The sequence below is a fragment of the Agelaius tricolor genome, unplaced genomic scaffold (genome assembly GCF_023055355.1).
Source record: "Agelaius tricolor isolate 1412-34295 unplaced genomic scaffold, bAgeTri1.0.p SCAF_2, whole genome shotgun sequence".
In the NCBI taxonomy this organism is placed as follows: Eukaryota; Metazoa; Chordata; class Aves; order Passeriformes; family Icteridae; genus Agelaius; species Agelaius tricolor.
Window position 1 is genome coordinate 74,754,805 of NW_027269262.1, and position 19,868 is coordinate 74,774,672.

Genomic DNA, 19,868 nt, shown 5'->3' on the forward strand with positions numbered 1-19,868 from the left:
TAATAGCCCAGTATATTCAGTGATGTGTAACATACCCCATCCTAGCTGCTGAATCTTTCTACATTTTTTTGTAAGCACAGGGTTCCATTTTAACTTTGATTCAAATCTTGCAATCATCCTCTTCTTCTCAAGGATTTTCAGGCTCCTAGGTGATTGCAAATGCTAACCACAGGTCTCTGCGGAGCTGGTTTGCTTGCACATTACTAAACAGGAACAGAAGTCCTTCAGACTTATCCTGGGGCTACCACTTTGTGGGCAGAGCACCTTCACAGAGCTCTGCAATCTGGTGATTTGATTTTTTTGCACTAGAAGGTCCCAGCCTAAATCACTTAAACTGGTGTCATTCCTTTCAACATTCATGTTTGTTCTCTGTTCCAATGGCATCTTTCAAGACACATTCTTTCTTAGGGCATCCTCAGTTTTCTCAAATGTCTTTTTCATGTACCTTATAGTGATTCTTTTTTTAAGACTGTCATGGAGAGATTCTTCCTCAGTTCTGTGTGACAAAAGATCCTCCCTCTCCCTTCAAAATGTTCCCCTGATTTAAGACATTCTCCTTTTCAGGGTGTTCTGTCTTATAAGGTGTCTAAATTTACATGGGCCACTTGATGCAGTTAGTGGCTGTGATACAAACTTATCACTTGTAAAATTTGTGGCCATTGAGCTCTTTCAGCAATCCACAGTGATTTGGCTACTTTAATTCCTGACTGTATCATAGCTGTGATTCATTCCTCTCAATAGTTCTCCAGGATGCACTGTTTGTATCATTTTCTGGTATTAATTCTAGACTTTTTCACAGCAAAATCAGAAGGTATAGAAGGCAGTGAAGTGATGTAAGGGATGCATATATGTTTATTTTTTTCAGTGGTAGGCAGAATTTCTCTCCTGCTACCTGTGGTTTGATGTTCCTTCAGTTGTGGTAATACAACTGAAGGAACATCAGTTGTAGTCTGATGTAGTCTGAAGTCTTTAGGAATATGGTTTGCAATTCACCCTACAACGATCCAAATAGAGTCTGAAGAAGCTTTTTCAATATATTTCTTTTTGTGAGTTATTTGTTCTGCGGCATACTGGATTAGGGAACTGCTGGTGATTAAAACTAACCCAGCTCAGAAAAAAATGATTAATATGAGTTGTCCAGGTTTGTGAGTGCTCATATCAGCACAGTTAAGGGGCAGGAACATGACACAGTTGGGGGGAGGCAGAAATTACTGTTTTGACAATGTACCACATCTATGTTGACTTAAACCAATTATTAAATTCACATTAAATTCTTATGCTTGCAAAATAAATAGATTATTCTGTAGCTAAATCATCTTGCTGAACTGGCTGTGCACTGTGTTGCATAAGTGCAAGTGTTGGTGGAAGGTGTAGGATGAAGGGTGGATTGTGGCAACATCTTTGGTTTTGGTAATTGTCTTGGAGCTACACCTGCTGTTTTAGCTTGAAGATGTCTATATGTATCAGTAATATCCAGGCTTTTCACATTCTGTGATTTCTTATCCAAGCGCTGATATAACCTTAGGCTGATGAGCAGAACTATTTTAAAATGGGAAGAAAATAGGAAGGGAAAAAAAATCTTGGTTGGCAGCCAGCTTAATTTTTTACAAGGGTTATTTTACACTCATGCAGAATAATATGTAATTCAGTCATTTTATCAGGCTTTTGCTCAAAAGAAAACTTTATAGCAGTATTTTGCTATAATTACATTAGTGTGGAAACTTAGTTTCTCTAGCAACATTAGGCACTAAGGTAATAAAGTAATACAAGTTTAGATAAGTCTAATATTGGGAGTTGCTGTATCTGGTACCCCACTATAGAGGAGACTGCTGCAGCTCCTTGTGGCCAGAACAACAAGGGTGTATCTTTAAGAGGCACATGTGCACACTATATGTGTATATACAGACAGAATCAAAAAGTTCAGCACTCACGCAAATACAGGCAGCTTCAATGGCCTCATCCTTTCCATTCACTGGCTGACTATGAAGTAAGCTTGTTTCTGGCAAATGCTTATGTACAAAACATGGATCCTCCAGCAAGAGGCCTTAAATTCTTACTGTGCTCAGTTACTGGTCCCTGGATCCCCATGTCTCCCAGCTGACAGGCAAACATGCATTGGGTCTCTGGTAGCTGGTCTGACCTGGCCCCAGGTGTCCTGGTGTCCCTCCAGTAGCCAAATCTCAGACCTTCTGGTCTCTGCAGCATCTGGCCCAGACTCATGGTTGCTTGGCTCCCAAGCCTTCTGCATGGCTGTTCTGGTTGGGGTTTGCCCGAGGTCACACACTGGCACAGCTATCCAGGCTGGGTGCCTGGGCTCCAGCCTCTGCCTTCTGGTGACTCTGGGCCCCTGCCACCCGCGGTGGTACAGCTCCAGCTGCTGGCATCTGTTTCTGTACATGGTCACACCCAATGGAGATTTTCCCTCACCGAGGAAAACAGTTACAAATGTAGTTTAACAAGCAGATAGGACAATCTGCAGTGCTCACGCCCAGGGCATGGCTGAACCACCACACTGGGCAGCCACCTGCTTACATACACCTGGCCCCTGGTAGCCCTTTTCCCCCCCTCCCCATATCCTCCTATGCTTGTTCTTTCCCAAACCACTTTCATGGTTCACTGTCCCTTGTGTTGCCTTCAGTTCTTCCTCTAAATATCCTGTACTGCCTTCTGCAATCCCCAAATACTATTTCTGGCATCTCACAATGAGTCCCATACCCAGTGGACAGTAACCCCCTCCCTAGGTCTGTGAGGTGGTCTAGAGAGCCTCTCCTGTGGACTCTGGGTCTCTCTCGCCCCTGGGGCCTGGGAGCAGCTGGACTGAGGGCTTGGTTTCTTTCATTTGGCTTGTTGGGGTTCCTCTGCCCCACACTGTTCATTTGTGCTCTTTGAGTCTGTGGGGAGGAGCCTTTAATCACTGACTTATTTTTGTCTTAAAAAGTCAAGAGTCCGGGTGGGCACTGCACAACTGCTCAACAGTGGAGGGTGCAGCATAGGCTCACCTGTGACTCCTCAATGCTGATACTGCCAGAGTCTGAACTATGTGAAGCCCATCCAATTTTTGTTCAGTTACTGAAGAACAACTAAGAACATAAATTAAAAAAACCCCAAAACTCTAACCACCAGCTTTATATTCTTAATATTAGTAAAGTGCAATGGGAGGGGAAATAGGAAAGGATTAGGTGTTTATAAGTAATGGTTTTCATACAGTGCTTCTAACCACAAGAGTATTTTGTTTCTCAAATTTAAGTGTAATAGGCTTCAGACTATAAAATGCTTTATTTAATCTTGGCTTGAAAGCAATGCCAGCGAAGTGGACTGGTCACAATTTTGTTAGGTGGTACTGACAAGCCAAGTCTTAGAAATGGTTCCAAAAGTGCTTGTTATTCTAAATGCTAATTGATTTTTAGCAGTTAAAAGTCTCCCTTTGTTTAGTGTGAATTTCTTGTTTTGAATGCGGCTTGTGTCTGCTTTGGGATTTTTCCCCTTAGAGCAAACAAGTTTATACCTAGATCTTTATAGCCTTAGGATATTTCAAGCTATAATTATTTCTCTTTCCTTCCCCCTGCTTCTAGGCTCCCTTGTTTTCAAGGCTGGACATGTTAAGCTTAGGAAGCTGTTGCCACTATCTCAAGTGGTGTTTGTTTCCACCCTCCGGACGCTTTCAGTGGAGTACGTCATTTTTCAAACTTAGTTTTTGCTTTTTGTACTTGAGAACACCTTTCCTTCTATCTACTGTGTTTTCTCTTTTTCCAATTTGTTGCTTTAGTTTAGACCACAGAAATTTAAAGCCTTGCATGCGTTTTTATGTGAAGGCTTGCTTTAAGGTGATACGTTGTTGAGCAAACATTAGGAATGGAGGCACATCTTGTTAATAAAAATCAGATTTTTTTTGTTTTATCCTGGAAAAACGCCTGGATAAATATAATAAAAGTCAGTTGTTTGCTGGTGGATATTATGAAAACCCCAGTATCCACACGCTGTAACGCACTCGGTAATCTGTCACGGCCGCGGGCAGCCCCAGCCCTTGCGGGGCCGGCTCGCAGCCCCGGCCGCAGGGCGAAGCCGGGGTTCGCCCGGGAGCCGCCTCAGGGCCGGCGCGGCGGCGCTCGGGGCCCGCTCGCACCGAGGCGTTCGCGCCGCTCCTCCGGCGCCGGAGCTCGGCCGGGGAGCGCAGCGGGCTCTTTAAGAAGCCCCCGTGCCGGTGGCTGTCGCCGGCTGCCAAGTGCGGGAGAAGCCGAGCTTTGCGGCGAAGCCCGAGCGTAACCAGCCGGCTGGGGGAGATGCCGCCCCGCAGTGACTGACAGCAGGACCAGCTCTATGCAAATGGCGCCGGGGGCTCTGCCGGGGCTCTCTCTCTCCACACGCGCCGCCGCCTCTCGCCTCCCGCTCCCCGTAACGCGCCCTGCCTCGCACAAAGCAATTGTTGCTTTTTTGGAGGGGACGTCGTTACACGTAAAATCATCTCCAGCACGGTTTCAGTTTGAGATTGTGTGAGGGAGCTGGGAGATGTGTCAGAGCTTGTTACTCCAGCTAAATTAGGTAATTTTTAGCTGGGTAACGTGCTAATCTTTAAACCTTTATGTTTTTAAATCCTGCATATGTCTGGTCTCTTCATACAAAAGTGTATTTTGCTTGTTTCTTCTCGCCTTCTTCAGTCTGAAGCCTTATGTAGGTCAGGCTTGGCTTAAGCAGATTTCCTGAACCTGCGTCAGCTTAAGCTGAAGGAATTTTAATAAACCCTCCCTTGTAGGCGTGGGCCTAAATGAGACTAGCCTAGTTAAGCCTGATCTTTTTCTGTTTGTGAAAAAGAGCTGAGCAGAGCTAGGGACTGCATGGTGGCTCCAGGAACGGCTTCCTTAATTCAAAGATAACAATGGTTGGGAAGGCCAGATCTTCTAATTTTACCTTATCTGAAAAGCTTGATTTGCTAAAACTCGTGAAGCCGTATGTTAAAATTCTCGAGGAACATACCAATAAGCATTCTGTAATAGTGGAAAAAAACAAATGCTGGGATATTATAGCTGATAACTACAATGCCATCGGAGTAGATCGCCCTCCTCGTACTGCACAGGGCCTGCGCACGCTGTACAAGAGGCTCAAAGAATATGCCAAACAGGAGCTATTGCAGCAAAAGGAGACTCACTCAGATTGTAAAAGCAGCATTTCCGAGCCAACCAAGAAAGTTGTGGAAATGATTCCACAGATTTCCAATGTGTGTTTAAGAGACAGGAGCGGTGTTCAAAGGTGAGACAATTCTTTTTATTTTGTTACTGAATGAAAATTATGGCGCCTCCTATCTACTTTGTAATGCTTTTGCTTGTGCTCAGGCTCCTAAAGGAAGTGTTTATCAGAGAAAATTCCCAATTGGGAAACAATGACAAAAATAATACTGCTGTTGTTTTATGAGAACCTTTATGTTGACTTAGCATTGCATTCATTTTTTTCAGCTCTTTCAAAGCTTGTTTCAGAGTCTTTGTCATACTCTGGAAAGTGAGGGTTAAGAGAGAATCAAAGAGAAATAGTAGCTCCAACCTCTACCCCTCCCCTACCTTTTAATAGGCAGATTATCCAAACACTGGCAAAGTGATGGCTATTCTCCTCCATTTAAGGTAATACTGCAGTCATTTTGCAACATATGAAACTGTTACCAGTTTATATAGGATTTTTAATAAAGTTAGTTCATAGAGCCAAGAAATCTTATTCACCTTTTTTCTCTCATTTACTTTTGTGTTTGCATGTTATGTTTTAGCTAATCCCGAACCTTTAAAGAAAAAAAAAATTGATTCTCCACACTGCAGTGCCTTTGTGAGTGCAAATGTTTTTTTAAATTATACTTTTCTGTACTGACGATGGTTCCCTGAAGCTGGAGCAAAGCTAATTGCAGTCTAAACTCCGAGCAGTTTTGTGTCATATGTGAGGTAGTTTAAATACAGAGAGAAACTGAGAGGTACAGCACTAGAAGTTTTCTTTTTTTTTTTTGTAAGGTTTCTTTTTTTTACTGCTCAGTAAAGTGAGACACACTGTCTAGATTTGAGCCAGACATAATACAGGCAGGCACTGTGCAAGCTTTCTCCCACAGCTGGCTAATGCCCCTCATATCTGACTTGCAACACTCTGCTGGTTCTGTATTGGTCCTTGAGGGATCAAAAAATGCCTGGGTCGGATTTTGGTTCCTCCAGATACAAAAACTAAGCTAGGGAGTGGGGGAGGGAAGTCAAATAACTCCCCAGCAACCTTGAGAAAGCTCTGATTTTTCTTATTTTCCCAAGCAGATTAATGGGAAGCGAACTTTCCATATTTTAATCAGATATACTGATAGTGAGTGCAGCAGCGTAACGCTCTAAGAAAAGCTGGCATGCGCACACTCGCTGAATTGGATTCATGGTGCCACTGGTTGAACTGAATGGTAACAATTGTCTAAATCCCAACATGCCAGATGCTCTAAAAATATTCTGTTGTGGGTCCTTTGCGTAAAGAAGTCTAAAGCAACTGGACTGTGCTGCTGCTCCTGATGAATGCCCCTGGAGGAACCATTCCAAAGAATTCTCTGGAACAAAATGAGGCTTTTAATTGCGCTAATAAAGGTTGCAGTGTCTTGACTACCAACTTTTGTAAGGAGGGGGAAAAAACCATAGTGTGAGAACTTTAGTTTGTAGATCGGCTTATAAAAAGCACTGACGCTGTTAGTGAATGATTAAGAGCTAATGATCTCCATAGTTTGTCTCCTGTAATTTAAACAATTTTTGCAGTTTTTTATGGGTCTGGGAACACTGACTTGATTACTGCTTACCCAAAATGGTTGTTCCTAGGAACAGCCACTACACTGTGGGCTGAAGGAAAAGAACATAATTTACAAGATTATTTTTTTCCCTGCCCAAATACATAATTATTTGATAGTTCTCTGAGTTGCATTTTACTCTAATTTTATAAACCCAGTGTTGGGTTTTAACTCACCAGGATATGACTTAGGTTTTGGAGGAGGGAAATATGACTTCTAACGAGCCCAAATTCTTAATCGCACCTTTAAGGAATTTCTAGCTTGCTGTGATTAAATGAAACCTGGTGAATCATGGGTGCCTGCAGGCTTATAAACACCATGCCCCAATTGTGGTAACTGTTGTTTGTCTTTCTTTCAGTCAAGTTGTCAGAAACAACATTAGTAACCACCATACAGGCAGCTCTTTTGTTTCTCAATTCCTTCTTTCTCTCTTTGCTGTCTAATTGTTTTCCACTTAAGAGGCTGACTAAGGGAAAAAAAAAAAAAAACAAGCCTCATCAGAGTTACCTGAAGATCTGGTAATTTTTCTAGTTCTGTGTGGATTACACTATTAAGAGCTGGATTTTTTTCCACTGTTTAGAGGCTTTAGTCTATGCTACACAAAATCTCACCTTTCTTTCTTCTATTTAACCTCTCTTACTTTCTCTTTCTGCTCTCTCTCCATTTCCTTTTGTCAGAATGACCTGCTTCTCCTGCTGGTTGTTTCCACTTTTCTCAGGCTAGAAGCTGGCCAGGAGCCAGCAAATAAGAAGGAGAGAAGCTTTATTAGAAGCTGTTGTTGTGGAAAGGGGGAAAACTCAGAATTACACTCAGCACAGGGGAAAAAAGTGAAAATTTGTGTGCAGGATAATGCTTCCTATGCTGAGAGGACTAAAACAATGTGAGAAAGAAGCATGTAGGAAAAAGTGAGGCTTTGTGGCATGAGGTAGAAGGGAGTAAGGTGATATAATTGATTCTCTATAGGCAGCTCAGGTAACAGTCAATAGAATTAAGCTTATCTTGGTTTTTTCTTCAGGGTATTAATGAAAGGTCAGTTTTCAATACCTGCTTCAGATGGACAGTAGTTTTTAAAGAATTTTAAGATTAAATAGTTTGTGTTTGTGTGGTTGATAGGCTTTATTTTTGGAAAATATATTGCTCTGACCCTCATGGGCCTTTTTGCAACTGAGTATTGAGAAACTTTCATGCTTTTATTATAGAAAATGCATTTTCATGTTAATGGATGGCAGGCTAGGTCAGGGTCCTTCAGAAAATGCAACTATGATTGCTTATTTCTTTTAAACCCAGAGTTTTGAAGACCATGGGAGAACCAGAAGTTAGGATCATGCTACCTTTTCATTAAGGAGGTAGTGCATTTATGTGAGAACAGGATGTCTAAATTACATTTCTTCTTTGCTTCTGGGAATTTGAACCTACATCTCTTACTAACCAGGATGGTGTTTTAATAATCAGATAGTTTCTCAGTGTATGGCTTGAAGGGCTCTGAAGGCATTTTAAGTTGTAGAAAAACTCCATTGCTCACCCCCAGATTTAAGATGGCAACTCAAGTCCTCCAGGATTGGGGAGCATCTGTGAACGTTACGTTCATCATGGATCTACTTGCTGCCTTTGACTGCTAGCAGCAGTTTTTGAAGGGTTCAGAAATGTTTTGAGTCTGCAAGCACCAGTTACAGCCTCTGTTTTAGACAGTCCTGGCCATGAGAGTGCACTGACTTGGCTGTCAATCCCAAGTTAATATATTCGTGTTCCCATGTAACTCTATACTGCCATCCCAGTCATGCTGCAAATATTCTTTGTAGATCTGTACAGTAATAGATCAAGAAGCTGATCTGGCTTAAAAAAGCATTACCTGAATAAAGGAGTGATGTGCAGAAGTGTAGGGTTTCAAACACAACTGATGGTAGACAAGTGTCAGGAACAGCTTGAGCCATTATTATCATCAAAGCCAAAGCAATGCCAAATCATGATTTGAGATGCTGCTGACTCAGGGACTTACACAAAGACAGATGAGTCAAGTGGGTGTTGTTCTTTAAAAAAGAAATGCACAGAACTATAGCCTGTTCTTAATGGAAACATTTCTGTGTCTTGAAGCTTCAGAAGAAATATTAAGATGGACGATTCAAAGAGAATGAGCAAGGATTAGCTTGGTTCCCAAATCTACTAGCAAGGGTTGTCTTTTAGGCTCTGGTTTCTTTTCCCAAGGCTCTTTGTGTAATTTTATTTAGTGATTATTTTATGTTGAAAAAAAAACCCTAAATACTTGGGTGCATGAATCAGAAACAGAGCACATTAAAACAGGGGGAGACAAATAAATTTGGAAGATGGGAATGTTTTTGCCATAGTTCACTCCATCTAAATTAATGTCCTTTTAAAATCGCCTTTTACATTATATAAACATTTTCCTCTCTTACTTGCATGACTTGGTGCTTTTTTTTTTTTTAATATAGTTTCATGTGTCATTAATAGCCCTTCTTGCTTCTTCAGTGTCAGAGGGGCCTACCAGACGAGGTCTCTATTTTCTGTACTGCCTTTAGAGCAATAAAATCTGAGTAAGACTGGGCTGTGTCTGTGTGGTAGAAAGAGGGGCACAAGTGGTGTTCAGGTAATGGAATAGAGTGCTGGGCATAGATAGCAGAGTAGTATTCACATGAAGCTTTGGTTACTTACAGCTATGCCTTTAAAAATAGTTTTTAATGGATTATTTAAATATGATTTTGTGTGTTCTAGTGCTAGTATCGATAAAGAAACAATTGCTGGTACCAGTTCACCACAGGCAATGTTGGATCACCATCCTGCGACAGTCATGATGGACTTGCAGTCAGAAGAGGATGTCAAACCTCCTCCTTCTCTGATTATAGACTCACAGCAAAATGAGAACTTAGAACAAGAGGAAGAACACCAGCTGGTGCATATTATGGAAAGGTCTCCTTCAACATCAGTGTCTTCAGTTGATATGAGAGTGATGATGTCTCCTTCCCCTGTACCAAGAAGAGATGAGTTTTTTAGGCTTGAGGTTGGAGAACGCTTTAGACCAATGTGTGGTTATGACCCACAGATGTTACAAATGCTGAAAGAGGAGCATCAAATAATATTAGAAAACCAAAGAAAAATTGGTCTTTATGTCCAAGAAAAAAGGGATGGTTTGAAAAGAAAGCAGCAATTGGAAGAAGAACTGTTGCGAACAAAAATCAAAGTAGAGAAGCTGAAGGCAATACGACTACGCCGTGATCTGCCAGAATACAGCAATATCTAAATATTTTATTACTTCTGTCATATTCTTTGAAATACTTAATAATAAATGCAAAATTGTTTCTTATGTTAATATGGATGAATCAAAATCTGGGCTTGAGACATGAAAGCATATGTTGTTTAAGTACCATAGAAAAATACCTTGTGTGGGTTTGAATGCACCAACTCTTCTGGTCTAAAGTATAGTCAAATCCATGTTTAAGTGTTTAGATTGATAAAAATCCAAACTTTAAAAACATTTCCACTTACCTCTAGAGTTTTGATGAGCTAATGGAAATTTAATTCAGTTCTTGTTAAAAATTTTGGTCATATACATTATTTTTTCAAATAATCACCTTTAATATCTTAATGAAGTTGCAGGTAAATAAATGCATATAAGAAGGAGAAATAAGAGGCCATGTTTAAATGTTTTATTCTTTTTAATTTGGTAAATCTTATGACAGTAGTGACGTTTTGCTGATATATCAGCTTGGAAAACAAAATTACTGGATTGTTATATTTTTTTAATGTTCAGTAGATGGTTGAATAAATGCACATCTTTTTAAAAGTTGATACTTTTTAATTGTTTCCAGTGGAGAAGTGTTTCCATAGGATGTTATCAAAATAGAGACGATGAATGCAACACTTGGTTTTTAAAACTGCATGCATGTGTAATTTGTGTGTACAGTTACCATGATTGTGTATTCAGTTATAGTAATTATACTGGTGATCAACCACATAAATATCTACTTTGCTCATTTGCATGCATAATTACTGCAGTGCATGTGCAACCAAGACAGTTGCAGGTGCCTTTGATCAATATCACTATGACTATAAGCTACTGAAATAAAATAGTTTCTGTATGTAAGTAACATGTGACTTGAAATCAACAGCAGATTGTGTTATTCTGGGTCCCTTTTATAGATCCTGTTGTTCCCATCTTTCGATTAGTTTCAAATAAAAAGCCCCAAATGAAAACAAAATTGATTCTTCTGTCTGTCCTGGTAGCAGCTGTTTCCTCTGTAGTTATGATCAACTTTAATAACTGGAAGAAAAATACATGAAAAATATCAGTCCCAGATGATTAATTTCTTCATAATTCTTAGTCTCCTGCCTGTTGTGAATGGATCCACAGCTGCCTTAGACCTCTGGCTCCTTATTCCCTGTAACAATACTTTCCCCTTCCTCTAACCTTTATAGCAAGAAAAGGAAATGAAGGACAGCATCAAGGAAAAAGCCAGAACAAAGGAAATAAAATTCCTCTGATGCCTGCCATCTCAGAGGGCCCCAACAACAAAATGAACAAAAGCAATAGGAAGGAGACTATTTCTTCCTTGCTTCTGTCATCACTGTTTTCCCAAATTGGTTTCTTTCTCCACTCCCACAAACCTCTGCATGCAAGCTTGGGGCAGTGGTCTGCATTAGCAGACTCTCAGTGAGGTAAGCCTCACACCTTGCTGGTCTTCTGAGTAAATCAGATACCACAGGGGTAGGTACTTACTGAAAACTGAAGACTGGAAGCATGTAAGCATAGTTGAGGAGCTAATGGAGCTTAAAGAATTGTAGTTAAATTTTGTGATATAATAATCTTGACTGTCACTGCCCAGGATAACTTTAATAAGTTTCAGGTAGGAAAAATAAAGGGAAGCGAGTCTTTTATTTACTGAGGAAAACTATAGAGCAGTGAAAACAGGTGTTGACAATCTGGAGTTCCTCAAAACTTTTTCAGTTGTTTTCTTGAGAAGAGAGTACTGTAAGTGTTCTGGGAATTTTTGTGTGTACTGAAAACGATGATGCTTGGATAAGTGGCCTTTGTTCCAGTACAGTCCTTGGCTTTCTGCTGTGTTTCTTACTTCAAGGACATTGATCTGTTTTTGTGTAGCTGGAAACGCTTCAAGGAGATACTCACTTCTCTGAGTTTACAAGAATCAAAATGCTGGCTTTACTAAATAAATATAGATTTTATTTGTTCTGCTTCTCAGAAATGGGAAACAGCACTAAATTACCTGCCTTGTCTTGTAATTTGGAAATGTCTGATCTTATCCTTTCAGTTGAAAATCAGAATTCTGGTTTCTAGTGGTAAGGAATTAATTTCTAGTTTCTTTTCTTCTATATTATGCAAATGAGAAAGTTTTTAAGAGTTCATAAAATAATTCCCATATGGCTCATTGTCTTGCAGTGGTTTTGAATTATAGGTATTCTTAACACTGGCCATCAAAATGCTCTGGAGACTTCAGGATGTTTTCTTCTGATGCTATATGAAGAGGTGACTTCCAGGGTTTCTACTAGCATGGTATTTTTATTTCAAGGACTAGAACTAGAGGAGTTTTCAGTCTTGGAAAGCTTATAGTCTCTTCTCAACTGGCAGGCAAAGTAGTTGCAAAAATAGGACCCTGCACAGAGCAAAGTCTCCCTTGTGTTCTTGATGTTGGAAGGGGAAGGATGTAAATGAGTGAAGAAATAAAATGCACTGTCCCCTTATAGTTGGTGTTCTTCCATGTTTCATTGTTCTGACTTTGTGTCACTTGTTAGTGGAAGACTTTTATTCTTATCTGCAAGCAGCACCTTTAGTTCAGAGATCCCATGCTTCTCATTTGCTGTGTTCTCAGTTTTGTTTCTTTTGACTTTTGGGAAGCTTAGGAAAGGGGGAGATATCTCTTGAGTGCCCATGGAGCTCGCTCCTTCCTTTACAAGTGAGATGATTATTTCCTTTCATTAGAGAAGTGTTTCCTCCTTCAGTGCCATTATACTGCCCTCTCAGTTCAGTGTGGTGCTGACTGTATCTTATACCTCTCTATGTTGGCGGATTTGCATTTCTTTCCCACTCCACATCTGCTTTGCAGTATCAGGTTGTCTTTCTGAGTCAGACTTCTCACTTCTCCGTGCCTGTTCCTGTTTTTTTTTCATGTATTTCTAATGCTGGGTACATGCACCACAGCTGTGGCTGGTCCTTCTGGACCATGAAGTGCTATGAATTTTTACTGTTCCAGCAAATGATACTGTGCTAGCATGTGTGAAAGGGATGGAAGGAAGCCCTTCCCTCCTTCACCCTCATTCTTATCCTCTTACTCCCTTTGCTGCATCTGGCAGTGCCATTCCCTGTCTGCATGTTTATAATGTACAGAGTACAAGCAGAGTAATTTTAGGCAAGGACAAATTTCTACCATATGTTCATGTCCTTCTACTAAGATAACTGCAATAAACAGGCTGTAGGAGTAACTTAATTCCAAACATCTAATGGATTTATGTTTAGGATTAGAATAAAAAATTGTACCTATGATAACTTTGTGATAATTGTGATAGCATCTTGTGTAATTTCATCCATCCAAGTAACTGGTTAGCAATCAGTCTATAATTTCATCGCTGCTACCTAATTATCTTGCTGTTTTTGTTCCTGCTTCCCCCTGTAAGCTTCTGATTCCTGTGGAATGCTTGCCTAAGATGAGAATTCTTATCAGGTAAAAATGGTGAGAGAGAACACTCCAAGACTGCAAGAGATTGCTTGTAGCTAATTGCAAAACCCCTGTTTTCTAATATTTTCTACTTAACTAGCTTAAATTTATTTCTTTAATTTATACTTCTACACATTTTCTGACTTGGCATTCTCCCCCCCCCAATTAAAACTTGAGCTTGCATACTGTCTTCTTTGGGCAAACTTGTGCTCACTAGATTTCCAATAGTCAAAGCCATTTACTTCCTTACAATTAAATGATAGTTGTTTCTGAGTGGGAGGAAGAAACAAGAAATTATGCTACCCAGGCTGCCTGGCTAAGGTGTCTTTTAAAATTTCCTATGTCTTTTTTTAAAGTGCTTTAAGATGCTTCCATGTCAATTTCAACTTCACTAAAAAAATAAAACAGTAACTCAAGAAGATGATAAAGTGTTGTTTTCCTAAGATGTTGATTACTTTTCCATTTTGCTTATGAAAATAAAAAGAGGCCTCTAAAAAGAACACTTTTAGCATTAAAATGCATTAAATATAGCTTCTCAGTGTGTATACCTAACAAGGAAGGCCATTATTCTGTTTTCAATATCCAGGTCTTAAATAATTTAAAAAATCTTACTGCCTGTGTCTTAGAGTAAAAAAAAAAAAAAAAAGTGCTGTTTACAGTAGTTAAAATCATGTCTGTTAGCTGTCTGTGTAATACAGGACTAAATTTCAATCATTCGGTGACCTCTCTTTCTGTGTTTTATCTCTTGCTAAAACCAAGAGTATTTGCCTTGGTGTCAACCTGTGTGTGTAGTGATGCTTGCTCTTGAATGGCATCCAATTTGTCTGGGTAAAGTTTTTCTCCAGCTAAAGATGCAGTTTCCTGAAGTTCCATTGAATGCTAACTAACAAAATGTGGATTCTTCCTTGTAAAACCTATAGTTGTTCAGTGGTAAAATAGATAGCTGAAAACCTTGCTTTTGATTTGTGTGTATGGGGAGGTGGATGAGGGTCAGAGAACCCAAGGAGAGCTCAGCCATCTGTAGGCATTGGCATTCCCCACTGCCCCTGCCTTTCTTCCATGCTATGGGATTTTCATTCTGTTTTATCCCAGTGATTGCACAGAATCATTTGTTGATGCATCCAAATATCTCTTCAGTATAACACCTTGTTTGACTCTGTATTACTCACACAAGAAGAATATAATATAATTTTAATTGAATACTTAATCAGCAGTTACTCCATATAATTTATGATTTCTGTTTGCTCTTTAACAAAACTGTAGACTTGGAAAATGCTGCTGATTTTTTTTTTTGTATTTTATACATGCAATTATATATTTTTTGAAAAGGAGTCATTGTTTCCTGGCCATTCCCTTTTGGCTCTTGATTTTCATTTATAGTTAGGCACAATAACTAGCATAATTTGACATAAATATAATGGAAAAACAATTCCACTGGTTTACATTGCCCCTCCAGATTTGGTTGACTTCAGAGCCCAGTGTGGTTAGGGCTGTCATTTTGTTTACAGTATTCTGTGTTGCCATTTGCTTGCTTTGCGTGTTGTTGAAAGAGTCTTGTCTGTATTGCTAATACTTTCTCAAAATATGTACATTTTCAAAGTTTGGAACTTTCTACATGCTTGAAATAAGTAAACCAGCTTATAAATGACTGATTTTTTTTTTTTTTTTTTTACTTTTTTCTAGCTTTCATTTAGCAGAAGCACTTAGACAAAGTGTTTATCTAGTTTGGGGATGGGGAGAAGGGATGTTGGACTGCCTGTGGTTAGTTGCTACAATATTGTTTGTCCTACATTGCATCACATAACAACCTGCAGTAGTGTCGAGTTTTATTTGTTGTTAATCACTGAATATGTCATGTGAAAGAAGTAATACATCATAACTCAGCAGCAGTTTGCAGATACATTTTCCATAGGCCACTTGCCATTCTAATATGGCATTTGTTTCAGGCTGCACTGTAAGCCACCCCCAGACAAAATTGAATTGTAAGCTCTGCAGGTTTCACCCAAGTAATGTCTGCACTGCTTTGCACTGTGAGGAGGCTTTGGCAGAAGGTTGTACGTGACAAGATGACCTTAGTAGCATTAACTGGCAGTTTGGCCAAGCCACTTTATGCTGTTAACTCCTCTCAGGCTGGAGTGTGTGTGTTCTATATATGTGTTTGTTGATGACTCATCTTTTTCCTGTGAAGCAAATTGCAAGGAGAATACTCTGTTTAGCATATATTGAATTTTTCTCATCTTTCCTTTGTAGCGTTCCAGTTTCCCTGTGCTTTTGAAAAAGTACTTGAAACTTGGCATCAAGCTGGTCTTTGGGCATTCATATAAAACCTCACTCAAGTTTGTCTTAATTTGTAAGTCATTAACAAACACAGAAGGTGGTCATTTTCGGAACAAGTTTTTTACACTTTGGATCTAGTCCATAACAACTGATTCTTAGGAATCAGGCCTGTCTAGCCTGAGCACATTGCACTCTTGAGAGTGGATCTGGGAGTTTTCAGCTCTGAACACCTTGAGTGAAAGCAAGAAAATGTGTCTGTAGTTCTGCCAATAATGGGACAGACAGCCTCAGTGAGGGAGCCATTTGTTTAGGTCCAGAGGGTTGCAGATGACAACAAGGATCTCAAGTACACGTGCCTTTCTTTTGGGGCAGTAAAGATTTCGGAGCTGTTGGTCTGTCCAGCTGGATGGGTAATGGCCCAGCTCTTTTGCAAAAAGATCAGCAATAGCCTGGAAAGTACGGATTGTAGCTCTGTGATTCAGAGTGCTGCATAGTGTGTGTGCAGAAAAGGCTGGACTAAGTTCATTTAGGGAATTTAGCCTTTGCTGTTAGTTATAATTATTTCTGCTAGATAAAATATATTCCTTTCAGAATAGTTTTTGTTATGTAACTAACTATATGTGCTAATTTGCTGTACTTGAGTTTTGAAAATACACAATTCCTAAGTGAACTTCTGAGATGGCACTAAAGATGTTTTTCAGCAGTACAGAACTTAAATCTACTCAGAAAGTTTCAGATACTTTAGCTCTGAAGATCTAGTGGGCATCTCTAAAGCTTGTTTTCAAAGAAAATAGAGATACATTATTTAGATAATCTTTTTCTAAATCTCATGCTTCTCTCATGAGTGTGCCCATGCACTTATGTTTGTAGGCACTCATATACCCAATGAGATACACATGGGGCAGTTGGGAAGAAGAGCTGCACGTGCTGCAGAGGCTTTCCAGTGACACCAAGAGTCAAAGCAGTCCTTTGGGAATAGCAAGTAGAGCTGGGCTGCTGATGGAAAGCTGCCACATCTCCATGTCTTCTAGCGTTTCCTTATATAAGTGGTCAGCTCGGGACCAAAAATAGGCAGGGTTGACATAAAGTAGGGTCTGTTAAAGGCATCACGAATTTAAGGCTTCCTGCATGGAATCATCTTATTAATTGCATTGGAATTTCAATGCAGTTTAAATTGTATTCAGTTTTCTTACATCTAGAGCCAACAAAGGCAGCACAGTAAACACCTTGTATCTCCACAGTGATGAATTTCTTCTGTTCCCTCCTTCATTTTCCTGGTTCTATTTTGCTTTCCTAGTAAGAATTACAACTAAAGCTCTAGGTTTTTGTGTTTGGGCCATAAATATTACTTTTCTGCTTGAACTACTGAATGGATTACATTTATGTAAATCAAAGTTATGTAACTTGATTTGGAAAGATTACTTTTTCCCTTTCCAAATATTTCGTCAGCCACTCTGCAAGTAATCATTGCTGCATAACACATGAAAGTTCTAAAAAATATGACTCATCCTTTGTGTGCCTCTTCACAGGGTAATGTCATAAATTTTAAGCAGTCCTGTTTAAATAATTTAGGACAGGAATATGTTGGGTTTCATGCTTGTGACAGTGGGCATAAGTTTTATTGATTACTTGTATTTGAAGGACTCTTTACTACAATCCAGGAAAATCAAAGATGGCCATTAACAAACACAAACAGGACATTAAAAGTGTTTTTACTTCCAGTATGTGCAAAACCAGATGTTAACATGCAGGATATGTAATCTTAATAAATCCCTTTCTGCCTGCTTGCTTTTTGTTACTGATCTGTCTTTGCATTTCAGAAACAGAGATTTTGTACAGTACAGAAATAGTTCTCTAATAGTTTTCTAAAAAAAAAAATGACAGAAGTAATAAGAAATACTTAAGAGAATGCCAAACCACATATTTTCAAAGTACCACATACGGGTTTAGCTGAATATCTTCCATTTACACTTAAACACAAAAGGATGAACACTTACATCTCTGCAAACTGCTTCCAAAAATGACTGCTTTTTGAGAAGGCTACAATTAGCCTGTGATTGTGTAATAGTCTATTAACTATTTTCTAATAATGTGGGGGTTTTGGTAATTTAAATATTTGGAATATTTTCATATCACATTTACACTCTAATTTATTGCAATAACATTCAATATTTACAGAACCCAAGAATAAATTTTGCTTTCGGGTCTCATTTCTGCATTTATTTTTTGAAGTAAAAACCCCTTTACTTGACAAATTAATCAAAACAACTTTCAGTGTGGATGGCAACATTAAGAAGTATAGTAAACAGTCGATTTGGATGGCATTTGACTGGTTCCAATGTTTTACTGAGCTGATCTGGCTCACTGCACCGAATGATGCCTGCAGCCTTTCAGAATTCTCAATGATGCTGCTTTTTCCTTTGATAATAGGACTTGCACATCTATTTCTGTAGACCTGACAGAAGCTTTCAGCTTAGTTCATTAAATTTTTACAGTGAAAGCTGGAGTCAGTTGGATTTTTAGACAGCTGAGAGGTTTAGGAAGAATAGTTTTCTGCCATGGAGCTGTAATTTTAAAAGTATGTGCTCTCCATCCTCCCTCCTCTACAGCTGATACCCTTAAGAGGTAAATATTTCATTAAATGGCGATGAGAGGATTGTTCCTACAGGTTTGAATTAAGTACATCTACCAGCTCTGTTATTGTATATAGAAGGTTCCTATTTGAAAATAAAGGTTACTACTCAAGTGTTCAAAAACTCGCAAATAACACAACCTGAACCCAGTTTTCACGTTCTGTTGGGTATCACCATTAGGTACATGATTAAGGATTGTATTTCTGTGGGCTTCCTTGCCAGTTCACAGAATGGACTGGGTCAACTCAGTGAGTCACTATTCAGTATTTTCTTTCCACCTCTTTGTTCAGTTATAGAGCTACGCCTTGTTCTCAGCACATTTTTCAAACTATTTTGAATTATTTAGCTAATTTTTTTTTCCCTCTGGTGCTCATTGTGATAGTATCTGAGTGCCTACGAGATGTAATTGCGTTTCACAACATCCTTGTGAGACAAAAGTTGATGCAACCTCCACTTTCTAGGAGATAAAGTGCGAGTTGAGGCAGAGAGAAAAACACCAAAAGGCTCTACTTTTATGGATGGTGCAGACTGAATCATGGAGGACTGCATTGTCCCAGTGCTTTAGGATACTGTACAGTTAATCTTTCCCAACCACAACTTCCAGTTACACCCATGAGTGTTCACTATTAATACAAATGAGACTGAATCATAACTCAGGTGCTCAAACAAATATTTTTTGCTGAAAGTTGGGGTTAAATGACTTTCTTTACATCACAGAGAAACTCCAGAAAGCATGCAAGCAAAGTCCAGTCCTTTAAGGCATTATTCATTATCTAACCACAAGATTTGACTATCTGTCCTTGCAGCCTTGTCCATCCCACACCTTTGCAATTTAAAATAAAGCAGTGCAGGGATGGCAGAGACAACAGCAGCCTTTTTTCCTACCACTGTTCCTGCTTTTCCAGCAGTTCTCTGCACTGAATGAACAAGAGGTCCCATGGCACTGTAGTGCAGCATGCTTTCTCTGAAGACTTTATCATGGATACTTATGCACAGTGAGGCAGATCAGATCACTGGAACACCTTATTTTTGACATCTTCAAACTTTGCTTGACTTCACAGCCTTAGAACTATTCACTTGATGAAGATGGGTCATAGGAGTTGTGGGCAGATGGGTAGCATAGTTTCTTACCATAAGGTTGTTAATCTTTTGGGTTTTGGAGCAAATTAACATTTCTAAAAAGATTATTCCATATAAGTTGGTATTTTCATCTATGTAAGACAGGGTTGAAAACCTTATCTTTCCCCTTTAAAGTAATAAATCAAATTACTGCAGTAAGACGTCACTGAATTCAGTGTACACCATTAATATCAAGGCATGCAGTGGTTTGCCCAGTGAGTTTTGCCCAAGGTTGATGACAGCAAAGAAATTGAAAGACCGAAAATTTTTTGTGTTGAAGGGCAGAAGGTACTGAGGCGACTTCAGGGAAAGTGATATGATGATTCAAGCTCTAGCTCCTGCTTTGCCTATGTGGACTTGTCCACTAAAAGATATTTGTCT

At 39.4% G+C, this 19,868-nt stretch overlaps 2 protein-coding genes across 4 annotated transcripts in view; both read left to right on the forward strand.

Annotated features, from left to right (window-relative positions):
• RAD54B (RAD54 homolog B) overlaps positions 1-19,868 on the forward strand; it is a 63,725-nt gene that overhangs the window by 13,284 nt on the left and 30,573 nt on the right. The gene's annotated exons all lie outside the window — the stretch shown is intronic.
• FSBP (fibrinogen silencer binding protein) lies at positions 4,206-15,106 on the forward strand. The gene is made up of 2 exons (XM_071421585.1): positions 4,206-5,244; positions 9,506-15,106. The coding sequence occupies exons 1-2, from the start codon at positions 4,874-4,876 to the stop codon at positions 10,029-10,031; spliced, it is 897 nt and encodes a 298-aa protein (XP_071277686.1). The 5' UTR covers positions 4,206-4,873; the 3' UTR covers positions 10,032-15,106.

What these genes read in the sequence shown, in the direction of transcription:
- FSBP (XM_071421585.1), top strand. Translation starts at nt 4,874, where the DNA reads ATGGTTGGGAAGGCCAGATCTTCTAATTTTACCTTATCTGAAAAGCTT. An exon ending in GACAGGAGCGGTGTTCAAAG is followed by an intron (nt 5,245 to 9,505) that starts GTGAGACAATTC and finishes TGTGTGTTCTAG; the next exon opens with TGCTAGTATCGATAAAGAAA.